Here is a 17,000-nt window from a genome sequence, read left to right as displayed (position 1 = left end):
GTCTCTACTAAAAATACAAAATTAGTCGGACGTGGTGGCACATGCCTGTAATCCCAGCTACTCAGGAGGCTGAGGAAGGAGAATTGCTTGAACCTAGAAGGCAGAGGTTGCTGTGAGCTGAGATCACACCATTGCACTCCAGTCTGGGCAAGAAAAGCAAAACTTTGTCTCAAAAAAAAGAAAAGAAAAGAAAAAGAAAGAAATGTATTCTGAGTAATTGGAAAAGTGCTACAATGTATTGAACTTCTACTGCCTGGGGCTCCATAGATATATGGTCTTATCTACCACTCAGAACTTAACCAGACAGGTACTCTCAGCCTTTTTACAGATCAGGACACACGCTCAGAGGTTAGAGAAATGCCACCAGTGCTCACAGCTGCTACTGCAGTGAGCAATACCAAAGCAAGCCAAAGGCTCGGCACACCATACGTTGTCTGTCTCTCTCTCCATTTTTCCAACTATAAATTTTATTCATTCATATTCCACTCTGCTGCATCTTGATCACTTGTCACCTGATTGAGGGGCAGGATTGAGCTGAGTGAATAATCTAGTTTGTGGATACTGCCGGTTTTGTTGGCCTAGTGGTTGTTCCCTCCTCGCCCCACCCCCTTTCTGTAGCAGAGGTGATTCGAGACTAGGGATATTGGAGTCTGAAAAGGTAAAGGCTATCCTTTAGAGGAGGAGAGGTAGCTAATAACCAGGACTAGAAAATGTCTAGATCAGGCGGGAGCAGTGCCTCATACCTGTAATCCCAGCACTTTGGGATACTGAAGCTGGGAGTTCGAGACCAGCCTGGTCAACATGATGAATCCCCATCTCTACTAAAAATACAAAAATTAGCCAGGAATGGTGGCGCACACCTATAATCCTAGCTACTTGGAAGGCTGAGGCAAGAGAATCGCTTGAACCTGAGGTGGAGGTTGCGGTGAGCTGAGATCACGCCACTGCACTCCAGCCTGAGTGAGACTCAGTCTCAAAAAAAGAAAGTCTAGACCAGGGACTGGAAAACTAGCTTAGGGGCAGCGGGTAGGAAGAGAGGACAGGGAAGATCTAGAAACCTCCTAAAACTACACACAATTGCACATTCATGGGGCATCTGGCCTTTTTTTTTTTTTTTTTTTTTTTTTTTTTTTTTTTTTTTTACAGGAAAAGGTCCAAAGAGTTCTGAGATTCTCAGAGGATCAGTGGCCCCCAGAAGTTTTAAGATCCGTTTAAGGTAAGAGTGATTCTAGAGGAGGGACCGTGGTACAGTGAGTAGCAAGACTGCAGGAGGGAGGGCTGGCCCAGCTCAGACACGGATCCAAGACCCCATGGCAGGCACCACCCACCCCCATGCCCCTGGGCAGCATCTCCCCACCCTCCTGAAGAGTTTTTGGAACAAAAAGCAGTTCCCCATCCCACTGAGCTGAACCTCATCTTAATTCTTTGGGGATGTTCAGCATCTCGTTTTGAGAAAGTTTAGTGGCATTTTTCTAGAGCTGGCTCTTAAAGAATCTTCTTAAAGGGCAAAAAGTTTGGAATGAATGTTAAAGTCTTCTGGAGGGAAGTCTGGGCTGGGAGGAAGGAAAGCCTGATCAACAAGAGGGGTCAGTCAGGAGAAGTGCCTGGGACCTTGAAACCCTGAGCATTGCCCTGAGGGAGGGCAGAAGAGCAGGCAGAAAGCAGCTGTGGACGGGAGACCTGCCCCAGGCCCAGGCGCCACAGGTGAAGGTATTTCCTTCTTGGCCCTGACCCTCCAACAAACACAAAGCTTTGCTCTTCCAGAGGGAGGGACCAACCCACTTAACAAAAAGGAAACTTTTTCCCTGCTCATAGTGCGACCTAGAAATCTCCAAAAGCAGATCTCTAAGCTCCTGTTTTTACTGAGTTTTCTGAAAAAGGGAGCTGAGGTGCCCTCTCCCTGTGTGGCCGTGAGCTCAGGTCGATTACCTCTGAGTCTTCCTCCAGGGCACTTTCTCCTCCTTATCCAAAATTCCCCAAACTGTGGTCTAAAGCTTTCTTTCCTCCAAGAGTGTTTCATTCAAGAAACAGGAGAAGGGTGTGGAGAGGAGGGTTACCCCCACACCACACTTTTCAGTAAGGTAATTTAGCCCTTGGCTACCCACCCCCCTCAAAAGGGGAAGGATATCTATAAGATCTGTTCTCTCCAAAAGGTGCAACTATCTTATCTGTTTTCCTCCTCAGTCATATAACCTATTTTGTCAGTTTCTCAGGCCTTCTTCCTTTATGTTGGCAGCAGACTTTGAGGAGGGGGTTGCTCAGTGCAAGGATCCAGGGACAAATGTACCCAAAGCACACAGAGTCACGATCTTGGGGGGCTTAGAGGTGGGAGAGGCTCTCCCCAATCTGCAACAGAGATCAGCCCCTCTTCCCACTGGGCTTAATACCAGACACTGGAAAATCCCACCTGATTCTCCAGCTTTCACCATTATCACAAGGAGAAGCACTCATAACTTGTTTGTAATTTTACTTTTTCCTGAAGCCTTTGCGGGGTTCCTTAAGAATCTTGCAACACATGGAGCCAAGGGGCGGTGACACCTCCTCCGGCCTGCTTCTTTGATAGTTGAGGAAACCTCACGTTTAGATTTCACACTGGTTCTCATTTGATAAAAAGCTAGTTTTAACTAGCCACTGACACAGATGATTTGGGGGGGAAGTTATATATTTTTGGGAGGGGGCGCTGCTGAAATCCACAGGCTTCATACAGTTCCAAACAAAGCCCCACATGACTTCAATTACCACCAAACATTTCCAGTTCCCCTCCCCCAACATAAACGAACACACGCAAACACTTGGAAGTAGGGGTTCTAACTTACTTTCTCCCTTGTCCCGAAGACAGCCAACAAAGGGTGGTGAGGCGCCCTTTACCCCGTCACCATTTAGCTAAGAAAGGAAGGTCCAAGGGCTGGGAGCACTCTTCTCTGCCCCACCCCCAACCAAGTAGGTAAGGGGGAGAGGGGAGGAGGAGGTGTGGTTTGGTTAAACTAATAAAATGTTACAACCCTGTTAAATACAATTAAAGGGATAGATCTCTCGAAGATAATTAAATGCATTTTATTATTATGATTATTAGCTTTTAATTTACACTGCTAAGAAACGGGAGATGGTGAAAACTGAGTTATGTGGCATACTTGTATTCAAACCAATCCTTTGGAATCAAAATTCTAAAATATTCCAAATAGTTGAGGGAAATAATGTGTATTGGAAACCGGAGTTCTCACACCAGCCAGGATACTTTTAGACATCACTTCTCAGGCAGCTAACTTAAGAAAAGTCTTGACTTTTATTTGTGGGGGGTAGGGGGAAGATAAGAAACATCTGCTATAAACATTCTATCAATCTTGTGATATAGAATGCCATGTAAACACTCAACCCGCCCCCACAGCCACAAAGAGCCTGTCCAGAGCCTTCTTCTAAAGCAACGACACCACTTTTTTTTTTTTTTTCATTTTTTTCTGGACAAGTTTTAAAGAAACCAGTCTTTCTGTCAAAGGAAAACTAAAAAGCCCATCAACCCATCAGTCCCCTCCCTCCAACCTACCCCTCTTTATTGCTTTTTGAAAAAAATAAGCCCCAAACAACAACAAAAACCCACACAAACCAATCCAGAAACTGCTAACCTGAACGCTGAAAATTTTTGGCTGGGGTGTGAACAGACCGCAGGAAAAGAAGGGGAGAGATGCCAGGAGATCTCAGAACCCCCAAATTTGCGAACAAATGCTCAAAGGCGAATGCTTCCCCTGGACATGCAGGGAGGCAGGATCAGTACTCCTGGTGGTGTGTGTTGGTGCCGGGCTGTTTCAAAACACACTTAAAGCATTTTCGGGCCACTGGAAGCATTTGGTGCAACGAACTGAAACGAAGAGAAGCCAGAGAGGGGAAAGATCTTCCAGCCTGCAGGGGAGTGGGCCAGGGGGCCGAGGCCGTTCCCACCCGATCTCCGCCCTCTCCCCACCAGCACCCCCCACCTCGATTATTTTTTCCCCCACATCTTCATCTCAGTTGGGACTTTTCCAAAGAGTGAGTGAAAAAAAACAGGACAAATGAGGAGGGAAAGAGAATGGGGAAGGAAACAAAACGAATCCAAGTCCTGTTCAAAAATACCCAACAGCTTCCACAGGCCCAGCGTCTTTGACGAGCCTCACAAATTTGGCTTTTATATTAGTTGAATGGAACGAACTCCCAACGACTCAAAGCCAACAAAAACAGCGCAGGCTGGGTGCCTCTCCCAACAGGCCCAGCCCTGCCATATCACCAAAAAACTCCAAAGTAGGGGCGGGTTTTGAAGGGCTCTCAAGAAAGTGAACCCTTCCCCCAACTACGCCCCCTTACACACACACACACACACACACACACACACACACACACACCCCTCTCATTCTTCAGCCCTGGCGCCCACACCGCTGGTTTTTTCTTTTTCCCCTTTTTTCTTTTAAATAGAAAATATATATAATTAAATTTACAAAGACTATTTACAGTTTTAATTACAAACCTGTGGGGGTGTTGGGCAGAGAGTTCTCTTTTAAAAATCAACCTAAAAGTGAAATGGTTTCGATCGTTCTTTATTTAAAAAAATAAAATACGGAGTCCGTAGGGGCCCCACCCCCGGCGGAGGCTAGCGCCGCGCGGGTCCGGCCTGGGAGCGCCCCTCACACGGTGGTCTCGCCGTGCCGACTGTTGGTAAGGCGAGTGTAGAACTTCCTCCACGAGTGCAGCGTCTTGCCTGACCAAATCCAGAAGCCCGATGTGATGCCTACGATGAGCGTCATGAGGTATTTGATCATGTAGACCGTGAAGTCGGGCGACATGCGCGGCGTGTAGTGCGCCGGGCACGGGATGGCCAGGCTCTTGCAGTGCTGGCTCACCCACGAGCGCTCCCAGTGCTCGCGGAAGGCCTGCTCGTAGAAGTAGCAGGCGATGACGATGGTGGCGGGCACCGTGTAGAGCACCGAGAAGACGCCGATGCGCACCATGAGCCGCTCCAGCTTCTCGGTCTTGGTGCCGTCGTGCTTCATGATGGTGCGGATGCGGAAGAGAGACACGAAGCCGGCCAGGAGGAACGACGTGCCGATGAACAGGTACACGAAGAGCGGCGCCAGCACGAAGCCCCGCAGCGGGTCCAGGCTATTAAGGCCCACGAAGCATACGCCGCTCAGCAGGTCGCCGTCGATCTGGCCCATGGCCAGGATGGTGATAGTCTTGACGGCCGGCACGGCCCAGGCGGCCAGGTGGAAGTACTGAGAGTTAGCCTCGATGGCCTCGTGGCCCCACTTCATGCCGGCTGCCAGGAACCAGGTGAGCGACAGGATGACCCACCAGATGGAGCTGGCCATGCTGAAAAAGTAGAGCATCATGAAGAGGATGGTGCAGCCCTCCTTTTTGGTGCCCTGCACCACCGTGCGGTAACCGTCCTCGGAGAAGCGCTCGTTGCACACCACGCGCTCCTGGAGCACGAAGCCCGCGATGTAGGCCACCGACACCATGGTGTAGCAGCCCGACAGAAAAATGATTGGCCGCTCTGGGTAGCGGAAGCGCTGCATGTCTACCAGGTACGTGGTGACAGTGAAGAAGGTGGAAGCGCAGCACAGCACCGACCAGGTGAGGATCCAGAGACGCGCGAAACGCGTCTCCTCCTGCGAGAAGAACATGGAACCATCGGGCCGCGCGGGTTCGCAGGGCGCGGCACAGTCACGCTCCCCCAGAAACTTGTAGCTGAGATAGGATGGCACTTTGAGGACGCGCGGGCAGTGGAACGGGTGCTCCAGCGTGGCGTAGCGCGGGGGCGCGCCGCCGCCGCCTGGGCCGCCCGGGGTGCCCCCGGCGCCGGGCTGCAGACCCGGCGGCGGCGCGGTAGTGAGCAGCGCTGGCGCTCCGTCCTCGGAGTGGTTCTGGCCCACGCAGATCTGCTCCGCGCCGTGGCGCGGGAAGTGTTCGCAGCGCAGGCGATCCGGCCACTGAAAACCGAACTTGTTCATGAGCGCTTCGCAGCCCTGGCGCGCGCGCTCGCAGATAGAGCGGCACGGCGGGATGGCCTGTTCCAGCACCGTGCACACGGGTGCGTACATGGAGCACAGGAAGAAGCGCAGTTCGGGCGAGCACTGCACCTTCACCAGTGGATAGAACTGATGCACCTCCAGGCCTGCGTCCTCCTGGTTCGTGTGGCCCAGAAGGTTGGGCATGATGGTCTGGTTGTAGGCGATGTCCGTGCACAGCGGGATGGAGATAGGCTGGCAGAAACCGTGGTCCGGGATGGAGATGCCCTTCTCCCCGTGGAACTGGGCCGGCCCGGCGGCGGGCAGTAGAAGCAGCGGCAGCAGCAGGCGGGGCAGGGCGCTGCGGGGCCGCATGCTGGCCGCCGCCCCCCACCCGGCTCCTTGGCTCCCCCCGCCCCCGCCCCCAACCCGGAGACTGCGCTCCTTCCCCGCCGCCTCCTCGGGGCGGCCGCCGCCTCCCGCGCCTCTTTGCAAACTTTGCTCACAGCCGCAGAGTTGGGGAGGCCGGGCGGGGGAGGGGGCGGCGCGCCTGCCCGCTTGCTCGCCGCGGTCGGACTGAGCCGCCCGAGACACCGCGCGCCGCTGCCCTCTCTCCTCTTCCTCCTCCTCTCGCCTCTCAGCTCCCCCTCTCCCCTCCCTTCAGCACCCAGCGACTTCTTTGTGCCTCCTCCAGCCCTCACCTCTGCCTCTCCGATCCCAATTAGTCGGTTTCAAGGAGGCCCCCGCTGGCGGCCCCGCCCTCTCCTCAGCCCCCCAAAAAAGGGATCCTTGAAACCGCCCCGTCGAGCTCTAAGCACCATCCCAAAATGTGCTGTCGACCAATCAGATTTAAACCCGAGGACCAGGCCCGAGGGCTGGATTGGTCGACCACAACATAATGAGATCAGAAACCAGATGCCAACTAAACTTCCCCCCTCCCGCCCCCCGCACCCTTTTGCTTTTTAAAGAGACAAGCTATTATTATACTAAGGGCTGTTTGCCCAGCCCGGGATTCTCCGGAGTCGACCCGGCGAGACCGGGGAACACACGTTCTCCAGAGCCGCGGTGGACCCAGGCTACTCAACCCTGGCTTACTCCTCTTCCCGGGGCCGAGGTGCTCTGCCAGGTGGGGACTTTTTAAATCCTTGCCCCTGCCCCCGATCCTCGAACCCCAGCTATTCCTAGTCCAATTTTTCAAATCTAGTGAAAAATCTCAAATCTAAAAATTAAAACAGAGAGACTTAATAAAAAACCTATCAATTTACAAGACCTTTTCTGGTCCGCCCTTTCTGGAGCCCAGGCGAAAGTTTCACTTCACTTTACACGTAGACCACCCCCTGCCACCCCGCCCTCCCAGACACACACCCTTAAATAACCTTCTGAAAAATGGGAACCTGTCTCTTTAAGAGGCTCTTAAAGGGACCTGGACTCCGAGGCGTAATTGCCCCGTAGCCAGCACAAAGGAGCCCATTATGGTTCTTTGTGTTCAGTGGCACCTCAAAGTGAGAAAACTCGGGAACTCGGAAGCCCGGAGCTGGAGGGTTGGGGCGGGGGGCTTGGAGGCAGCGAGGGGAAGGAGAATGACCCAGAGCTGCAGCTTCTTCCTCCCGCTTCTTCCCCGGCAAATCTTAATTGTGCAAACTAAAGTTTAGTTGCCCTAAGGAGGAGGTCTTAATCGAAAGTTAATGGTGGGGGGCAGGACAGGGGGTGACGGGCAAGTTTGAGTGAAGAGACGACTCTCTTAGGCCTGACGAACGTTTGGGGGAATCTTCCTTCTGCCCCCGAACCTCTACCTCCGCCCCCTAAAAGCTTCCAGATCCCGTCTCCACTTGTCTAGCAGGGCGAGAGGAGAGTTTTACCCAAATCTTAAGTGGTTCCACACCAGAGAGGGGCGGCGTGTGTGACGCGGGAGGAGACTGGGGGGTTGTGGTGAGTTATGCGCCCCCACTATCTCTCACCTGGTAAGGGGTGAGGGGTGGCCAGCAGGGTTCCTGCTACTTTTAGAATTTTTTTTTTTCTTTCCAGGATTTTAAATTTGAGAAGGGCGGGGGGCGGGGAGTGGGGGTCGAGGAGGAGTTTGCATGTAAATCTCCTCGGCCTGGTGCTGGATGATGGATCAATTATTTTCCGTTGTCTCTCCAGAGGGATGTCGTGGTGGGGGGGCGGGGAGGGGGGCGAAGGGGGCGCACTTAAATAAAAGAAAATTCGCCCCTTTGCTTCACAGTGTGGGCCAAATCCTCACAGTCTGGTGAACTGTTTCTTGCTCCAATATAGAAAAGAATTGTTTTAAACAACAGCAGCAGAAGAAAATAACAAAAAGAAGAAAGGAGTAGGGAGAAGGAAATAATGTTCTAAGTAGATGGATACAGGGGTCCAGGTTTGACAGGATTAAAAACAAAATTTTTTTTTCCGGATTGAATAAATGATATAAAGATGTTCCAGTTCCTTACAACTTGAAAATGTTCCTCATGACATCCTGGGAAAGTTGCCTTTTCCTTACACTAGAATGAAAGTTTTCCTTCAAAATTGGGGTGTTGGGGGGGGATATGCCTCTCTTTTGTGCATCCCATTTCCAGCCCACCCATCCCTGTTTCACCAGCAAACCCATTTTCCCTCAGAGCAGTCTAAGGATGGGAACACTGGCCTCTCTCTGCTCCATCTGAGCCTGAGCTTTCGGTCCTCAGTCTCCCGTCTACTCGACGTCAAAGCATCTTGAGAGCTGGTACCAACCCTAGAAGCTAAGCAGTGGCAACACAAATGAATGACTGGCTCCTATACCCCACTCAGGAAGCTCGAAGTCTGATAGGAAATAGAGAGCAAATCTCCAATGTAAACGAAGCATCTTCAATTTCCTTCCATGACAAACCCGTTTTCCTGCCCTAGGGCCAGGCCTGAGTGACAGTTATCCCCTATCCAGCCACCCCAAGGTGGGACAGGGAGCTGGAGCTGGAACCAGGAAATAGAGGACATTCTTCCATTCACTCAAGCAACTTTTCATTCCTTTAACACACTTTTATTCTGATTTCAAACCATCACAAAAGGTGTTATGGAGAATGTGGAAAAAGATGACAGCATCTACCCTTCAAGAATTTATAGTAGGCCAGGGGCAGTGGCTCAAGCCTGTAATCCAGCACGTAGGGAGGCCGAGGCGGGCAGATCACCTGAGGTCAAAAATTCAAGACCAGCTTGGCCAACATGGTGAAAACCTGTATCTACTAAAAATACAAAAATTAGCTGGGCATGGTGGTGCATGCCTGTAATCCCAGCTACTCTGGAGGCTGAGGCAGGAGAATTGCTTGAACCTGGGAGGCGGAGGTTGAAGTGAGCTAAGACTCCACCAACTGCACTCCAGCCTGGGTGACAGAGTGAGACTCTTGTCTCAAAAAAAAAAAAGGCTGGGCGCCGTGGCTCAAGCCTGTAATCCCAGCACTTTGGGAGGCCGAGGCAGGTAGATCACAAGGTCGAGAGATCGAGACCAACCTGGTCAACATGGTGAAACCCCGTCTCTACTAAAAATACAAAAAATTAGCTGGGCATGGTGGTGCGTGCCTATAATCCCAGCTACTCAGGAGGCTGAGGCAGGAGAATTGCCTGAACCCAGGAGGCGGAGGTTGCGGTGAGCCGAGATCGCGCCATTGCACTCCAGCCTGGGTAACAAGAGCGAAACTCCGTCTCAAAAAAAAAAAAAAAAAAAAAAAAGTGAGTCCATGAAGATGTTACCCTTGTCTAGCATTTGTACATGAAATAAGGAGAAATCGCAGTATTTCATGTTTACTCTTGCCTTTCACGTGCGGGACCTGAGTGTGAACAGGATCAGAACCAGCATCTTCAGATTACAGCCCTACCTACAGCACTTCCGATTCTGCCAACCCGACTCTTGAGTTCGGGAGCCCTGGAACTAAAGGATGTCATTTGTAATTTGATAGATACAGCACTTAGTTCTGAGTTTTTAAAAATTAGCTTGGACGGCCAGGCGCGATGGCTCATGCCTGTAACCCCAACACTTTGGGAGGCTGAGGAGGGCAGATGACCTGAGGTTGGGAGTTCAAGACCAGCCTGACCAACATGGAGAAACTTTGCCTCTCCTAAAAATATAAAATTAGCTGGGTGTGGTGGCACATGCCTGTAATCCCAGCTACTCGGGAGGCTGAGGTAGGAGAATCACTTGAACTGGAGAGGCGGAGGTTGCAGTGAGCCGAGATGGTGCCATTGCACTCCAGCCTGGGCAACAAGAGTGAAACTCTGTCTAAAAAAAAAAAAAAAAAAAAAAAAAAAAAAAAAAAAAAAAATTAATCCCAGCACTTTGGGAGGCCAAGGCAGGAGAATTGCTTACAGCCAGAAGTTTGAGAACAGGGCAACAAAGTGAGACCCCCATCTCTGCAAAAATTTTAAAATATTAGCTTGGCATGGTGACGCATGCCTGTAGTAGTTCCAGCTACGTGGGAGGCTGAGGTGAGAGAATTGCTTGAGCCCAGGAGGTTGAGTCTACAGTGAGCTGTCATCGTGCCACTGAGCTTCAGCCTAGGCAACAGGGTAAGACCTCCAAATAAATAAATAAATTAGCATGGTCATTCATGTGGACCAGATTTGTAACTCTGTCACTAACTGTACAGGCTTGGAACAGTCACTTTGCTTCCTTGAACCTCAGTTTTCCCATCTGCAAAGTAGGAATAAACCAACAGATTTTTAAAATGTGAGACTCCACATCCAAAATAACTTCAGAATGACAAAAATACATTTCATAATCACAAAGCACCTTTTAAAACAAGAAGTTACATTGAATTAGATATTTATTCGGCAGGCATCCTGGGAGATCTAGGGTAATTGCTACTGTTTTTTGAGCTTCTACTAAGCTCTGCTCATGTATATGCCTACAAAGTGGGTATTAGGTTTTGTTTACAGATGAAGAATCCACCTTAGGTGAGATCTGGCAACTTTCCCAAAGTCACATAATATGTGGCAGAGGTGAGACTGAAATCAGGCCTGTTTGGCTCTTAAAGCTGAGTTCTGTCTCCTACATCATGTAGCCCCTAATGTCTGTAAGAATTGTGTGCTCTTACTCACTTAACAAATTTAGGGCCAGGCACGTTGGCTCATGCTTGTAATTCCACTTTGGGAGGCTGAGGCAGGAGGGTCACTTGAGGTCAGGAGTTTGAAACCAGCCTGGGCAACATAGCTAGACCTCTCTCTCTCTCTCTCTCTCTCTCTCTCTCTCTCTCTCTTTGCGAGGGCATCTCACTCTGTCACCCAGTCTGGAGTACAATGGCTCATTCTTGGCTCATTGCAACCTCCACCTCCTGGGTCCAAATGATTCTCCTACCTCAGCCTGCTGAGTAGTTGCGATTGTAGGCACTTGCCACCACACCTGGCGAATTTTTGTATTTTTAGTAGAGACAGGGTTTCATCATATTGGCCAAGCTGGTCTTGAACTCCTGACTTCGTGATCTGCCCATCTCAACCTCCCAAAGTGCTGGGATTACAGGCATGAGCTACCACACCTGGCTTCATCTCTTAAAAAAAAAAAAAAAAAAATTACATTGAGTACCAGACCTAACCCCTTATTCCTATGGAGCTCATGTCCTAGTGTGAGACACTCACATTCACTACACAGTCACTGACATGGATGCAAAATTGCCATGGGATTCAGTGCTATGAAGGGAAGATCCATAGTTCCTTGAAAGGGAGAGGGAATCTGACTGAGTCGGGAAGGTAAGAAAGGTTGTGTGATTGGAAAAAGGACAAAGCAGGATGAGAGGTAAAGGGGCCAGCAGGGATCAGAGTTGCAGGGCCTCACAGATCATGTATGAGGTGTTAGATGTAGAAACATGAACTCACAATCTAATAGGGAAAGAGGCATGTAAACAGACAAGGCAGGTACAGGTATTCCAGACAGAGGGAACATTGTGTGCAAGGGCGTGGTGGGGTGAAACAGATGGAGGGGGCAGGTAGCACAAGACTTTGGCGCTGTGAGAGTCCCACGTGCATCTGGGAGAATGATGGCAGAGGAGGCATTAAGTAGTCGGAGATCTTGGATACCTTGCACACTGTCTGGACTCCTAGAGATGGGGGTATACTGAAGAGTTTCGGGAATGGAAGAGGTCACATTTGCATGTTAAATTGTGCATTTGGGCAGTTTTGAGGAGCACGATGCCAGGAGCCTGAGATACCAGTTACAGAGTGATCATAAGAGACCAGGCAAAAAGAAAAAAAAATGAAGGAAGAATACTAGCATTAAAAAAAAAAAGAAAGAAAAAGAAACCAGTCAAGAAATGGTGAGGGCAGGAACTGAGATGTGGCAGTGCGGATGATAGAGAGAGAGAGGAAGCAAAGAGATCAACCAAGCTCTGACCTAGGTGCCATAATGCCATTAACCAGGCTAGGAAATGCAGAGAAAGGGTAGGTAATGAGCATAGTCAAGCAAGCCTGGTCCAACGGCACATCCAAGAGAAAGTATCCAGAAGGCAGGCGAATAAACTAACTCGGTGCTCAGGTGGGAACTCGGCTAGATTTAGATCTGGCACCTTTAGCCTGTGGCAGATTGTATACAACGTGGCTAAGATCATCTAGGGAAGATGGATTGGGTGGGAAGGCCAAAGCTTTGGGGAATGTCAGTATTTAATAAAGGTCATGGGGCCAATGAGGAGGGAGACTGAGAAGGGGTGTTTAGGCCAGCAGAGATTCTAGCCGACATGAAGATATCTCAAGGTTTGTTTCTTCTGGGCCTGGGAGCCCCAGGTCACATTTTTGTTTGTTTTTAGTTTTGAGACAGGGTCTTGCTCCATTGCCCAGGTTGGAGTGCAGTGGCTCAGTCTCACTTACTGCAACCTCCGACTCTCTGGCTGAAGGGATTCTCCTTACTCAGCCTCCCAAGTAGTTGGGATTACAGGTGTCCACCACCATGCCCAGCTAATTTTGTGTTTTGAGTAGAGACAGGGTTTCAACATGTTGGCAGCTTGGTCTCAAACTCCTGACCTCAAGTGATCTGCCAACCTCAGCCTCCCGAAGTGCTGGGATTATAGGCATGAGCCACTGTACCTGGCCCAGAATTTTTATTTTTCTTATTTTGGTTGTGAACATTAAATGAGACAGCATATGGCACTCACTATGACCTGGTGCTAGGTTAAAAGCTTGGTAATAGTAGCTATTATTTTATCCAATAAATTATTGAGCACCTACTATATGCAAAGCAGATAGTCTGCAGGGACTCAGGCTCCAGCTTTAGGGAGCCTACAGTCTAGGGGACCACATTCTGCTATCCCTCCCAAAGGAGCATTTCTCATTAGTCTTGGGCTTCTGCTGTGGGCTGGGACCCTAGGTGTCCCTAATGCACAGAAATGCCACTTTTCCCCCAAACCCCGAGACACCATTGTTAATCATTTCTGCTTACAAATCTGATATCTAGGACCAGGTGGAGTGGCTCACACCTGTAATCCTAGCACTTTACAAGGCTAAGGTAGATTACTTGACCCAGCCTAGGCAAGATAGCCAGGCCCTATCTCTACAAAATATTTAAAAATTAGCCTGGTGTGGTGGCATGCACCTGTAGTCCCAGCTACTCAGGAGTATGAGGTGAGTGGATCACTTGAGCCCAGGAGTTTGAGGCTGCCTGAGCTGTGATCTCCCCACGACACCCCAGCCTGGGCAACAGAGTGAAAACCCATCTCAAAAAAAGAAAAAAAAAAATCTGATATCTGGGGTAATTTTAGGTACCTACTGTAAATCTGCTGTACTGTCCATTCCTCCATTCTGTGGGATGGACTTGGAAGGAGCAGAAATGTCAACCTAACAGGAGAGCAGAGAAAACAGCTGCTGGAGTGGAAAGAAACCTGGTCTGGGGCTCCAAATGTCTGGGCTGCGGGCCTGGCTCCAGCCCCACTGGCCCAGTAGCTTAGGTCAGTCATCTTCCCTTCCTTAACTGCGACTTTCTCATCTGTAGAAAGGGATCATAAAACTATTTATTGATTTTACCTTTGAGCCAGACGGAGGAGGCTGTGAGAATATGATGCTTGGATCATTGAAACTTTTCTTGCTTCATGCCACCCAAACAAGATGAAAGGCTTGTATGTCACAGATAAGTGAAATGACAGCAGCATCCATCCCACATGGGCGTGCTCAGGAGAGGAGAGCATGGAGAAATTCTCACCGCTAAGGAAACCTGGGGAGATTGCCTAGGGCTCCCACTCCCCACTCCCCCCAGAAATCCTCCTATCTCTGGCCTTTCACCTTGCCCCTGTCACGGTTTAGGTAATTACACATGTCTGGGTCTCCTTGCACCTTTGCCTTTCAAGCCTTGCTTTCCAGAGAAGCCTTCAGCTCTCTGTCCTTGAGGGCTCTTCTAAGGGACAATGCCTGGTGGGGTGACTCCCCAGGGAATTCCCCCTGCTCCAGTAAGCCCGGTGGGGACGGGTCCTCTCTGTTTCCTCTGTTCTGGGTCAGTGTCCTTTTCAAAGCACTGAGGTCTCCACCCTAAGGACGGAAGGGCTGTGTTACCTGTTTGGAAGACAGGAAGCAAGGAAGAGGCCTTAATTGCAGACATTTTAAGTGCCTCAATGGTTTTATTCTCTAAGCAAAAATATTCTGCTCTAAGTGGGGCGGGTCCTAGACACGTTGTGGAAAACAGGTCTGAGCCTGCAGAGAATCTGTATCCTTGGCTACCATCTCCCCTGACCCACACAGTGTGCCTCTGCTTTGGGTGAATTCACCTTTCCTCCTCTCTCCCCGAACCTGTTAAGACCTTGAATCCACCTTGAGGTGAGGTATCAAATTCCCTCTCCCTGTACTCCATCCTCCATTTAGATCTCAGGGAAGTGGCCCTTAGAAATGGGGCACAGGCCAGACACAGTAGCAATCTCAGCACTTTGGAAAGATGAGGCTGGTGAATCACTGGCGCCCAGGAGTTGGATGCTAGCCTAGGCAATATGGCAAAACTGTCTCTACTAAAAATTAAAAAAAAAAAAGTAGCCTGGCATGGTGGCACATGCCTGTAGTCCCAGCTACTCAGGAGGGTGAAGTGGAAGGATCACCTGAGTGGAGGCTGCAGTGAGCTGCAATCCTACCACTGCACTCTGGCCTGGGCAATGGGAGTGTGACACCATCTCAAAAAGAAAGACAGAAAAGAGGAGAGAGAAATAAAAGAAAGAGAGAGAGAGCGGAAGGAAGAGAAGGAGAAGGCCGGGTGCAGTGGCTCACGTCTATAATCCCAGCACTTTGGGAGGCCAAGGTGGGTGGATCACAAGGTCAAGAGATCGAGACCATCCTGGTCAAAACGGTGAAACCCTGTCTTTACTAAAAATACAAAAAAAGAAAAATTAGCTGGGCATGGTGGCGTGTGCCTGTAGTCACAGCTACTCAGGAGGCTGAGGCAGGAGAATTGCTTGAACCCAGGAGGAAGAGGTTGCGGTGAGCCGAGGTCGTGCCATTGCACCCCAGCCTGGGTACGAAGAGTGAAACTCCGTCTCAAAAAGAAAATTAAAAAAAAAAAAAAAAAAAAAAAAAAGAAGAAGAAGAAGAGAAGGAGAAAAAGAAATGGGCCACTGAATAATCAGGAGACCTAGGACTCCTGGAACTCCACTTCCTGACAACTTGTGGGTTCCGTCAGTACACCCAACCCCTGCCAAATTCCAAGGAAGGAGACTTAGCAGAGTATAGCTGTTACCCTTTTATCTCTCCAATACCTTTCTTCAAGATCTCTGGCAGGCAACATGGGCCATAAAAGCATTAAACAGATAATCTGTTAATTGAGGGCCTTAATTGGCCCAAGCCTGAGCCCAGTGAGACCAAGGTGTGTGCTGTTCAGAGCCAACTGGGGAAACGGGATCTGGAAAGCCAGTGTTGGGTTTGATTATTGAGCTTCTTGAGTGACTCTGCCGTCTAGATCAGGAAATAAATGTCCCTGGGAATGAATGGTTTAGATATTTTGTCTTCCAGAACCAAAAGCTAAGGGGAGAGGAATAGGAGAGCCTAAATAGCAGAGCTCTGTAGGTGTGGAGGGGTCCTTGGGCTGATGGGTGGGTGTGGGGGTGCTCCCTTGGGAGGGAGGAAAAGGCAGGTGGGCTCTCCTCCTGCTCCAGCAGAGCACACTCTTCCACCCCGGCTGCCCTGCATCTCACTCTGCTCTTTCTTTTCCCCCTTCCTCCTTTTCCACTCCTCCTCCTCCCTCTTCTGCCAGAATGTCTCTCCAGGCTGGGCCACCTCACCCCCTCCCCTTCCCCTTTCCTGTAACTGAAGCTGTTGTTGGGAGTTGGAGGAGCTGGGCTGGTTTGAAGGGAGGCCCTGCTGCTTTTCAGGGAGGAATTGCAACCATGGAGTTGCTGGTGAGGGGAGGCAGCAGAGTGGGAGGAGGTGGCTTGAGAAATCAAAGCGGCTGCAACCCCATCTGGGAAACCAACTTTGATTTACTAGCAAGGACCTGGCTCTCCCACTACCCCCACCCTTGCCCACTCCCCCTTCTTCCCTGGACTTTGCTTTGTGGTGACAACTGGAGGCTGGAGGGCGGACCCCCTCCCAACCTGAAAGCCTGCTCTTGCCCTGGGAGGACCAGCCTAGAGGAGGAAGGCCTGGGGGACCCTGCTCAGTCAGGCTGCAGTCAGGCTGCAGTGCGGCTGAAGGGGGCCCAACATCTCAGGAACCTGGGAGGGGAATGGATACCCCTGGGAAGGAGGAAAGTCTATTGGCCTGGCCCGCGTAGACTCAGCCCTGCTCTGGCTTGGGCAGCCCCTCCCCGAGATGTGGGGCTGGGATGGGGCACAGAATGAGAAGGCCAGGGCTTTTTCATTTATCTATGACCTTCCCTTCAACTGGGGGACTTGGGGGCCAGGGCTGCCTAGGAAGAGCCAAGAAAAGAAAATGAGAAGGACAATCTGTTGTAATAGACTATTTTGTGTTGAAATTCAATGTGAGCTGTGGAGGACACTGGGTTTTCTGGTGGGGACCTGAGCCATTCTGGGTGGAAGTGCTACCTTTCTCCTCCCTTGCTCTCTTGTCCTCTCTGTTTCCCGTTTCTTCTCCTCTGTCTAATTCTTAAACCCC

The 17,000-nt window shown here is 50.3% G+C and overlaps 1 protein-coding gene across 1 annotated transcript; it reads right to left on the bottom strand.

Moving 5' to 3' along the window:
* Positions 1 to 3,264: 3,264 nt before the first annotated feature.
* Positions 3,265 to 6,727, bottom strand: FZD2 (frizzled class receptor 2). Its single transcript, XM_003943665.4, has one exon. The coding sequence runs from the start codon at positions 6,345 to 6,347 to the stop codon at positions 4,650 to 4,652; it is 1,698 nt and encodes a 565-aa protein (XP_003943714.2). The 5' UTR covers positions 6,348 to 6,727; the 3' UTR covers positions 3,265 to 4,649.
* Between the last annotated feature and the right edge of the window lie 10,273 nt (positions 6,728 to 17,000).

This window comes from Saimiri boliviensis, chromosome 17, assembly GCF_048565385.1.
Source record: "Saimiri boliviensis isolate mSaiBol1 chromosome 17, mSaiBol1.pri, whole genome shotgun sequence".
In the NCBI taxonomy this organism is placed as follows: Eukaryota; Metazoa; Chordata; class Mammalia; order Primates; family Cebidae; genus Saimiri; species Saimiri boliviensis.
The sequence above is the reverse complement of the archived record's forward strand: the minus strand, read 5'-3'. Positions and strand labels throughout refer to the sequence as shown.

Coding starts and splice junctions, on each gene's coding strand:
- FZD2 (XM_003943665.4), bottom strand. CDS start 6,347: ATGCGGCCCCGCAGCGCCCTGCCCCGCCTGCTGCTGCCGCTGCTTCTA.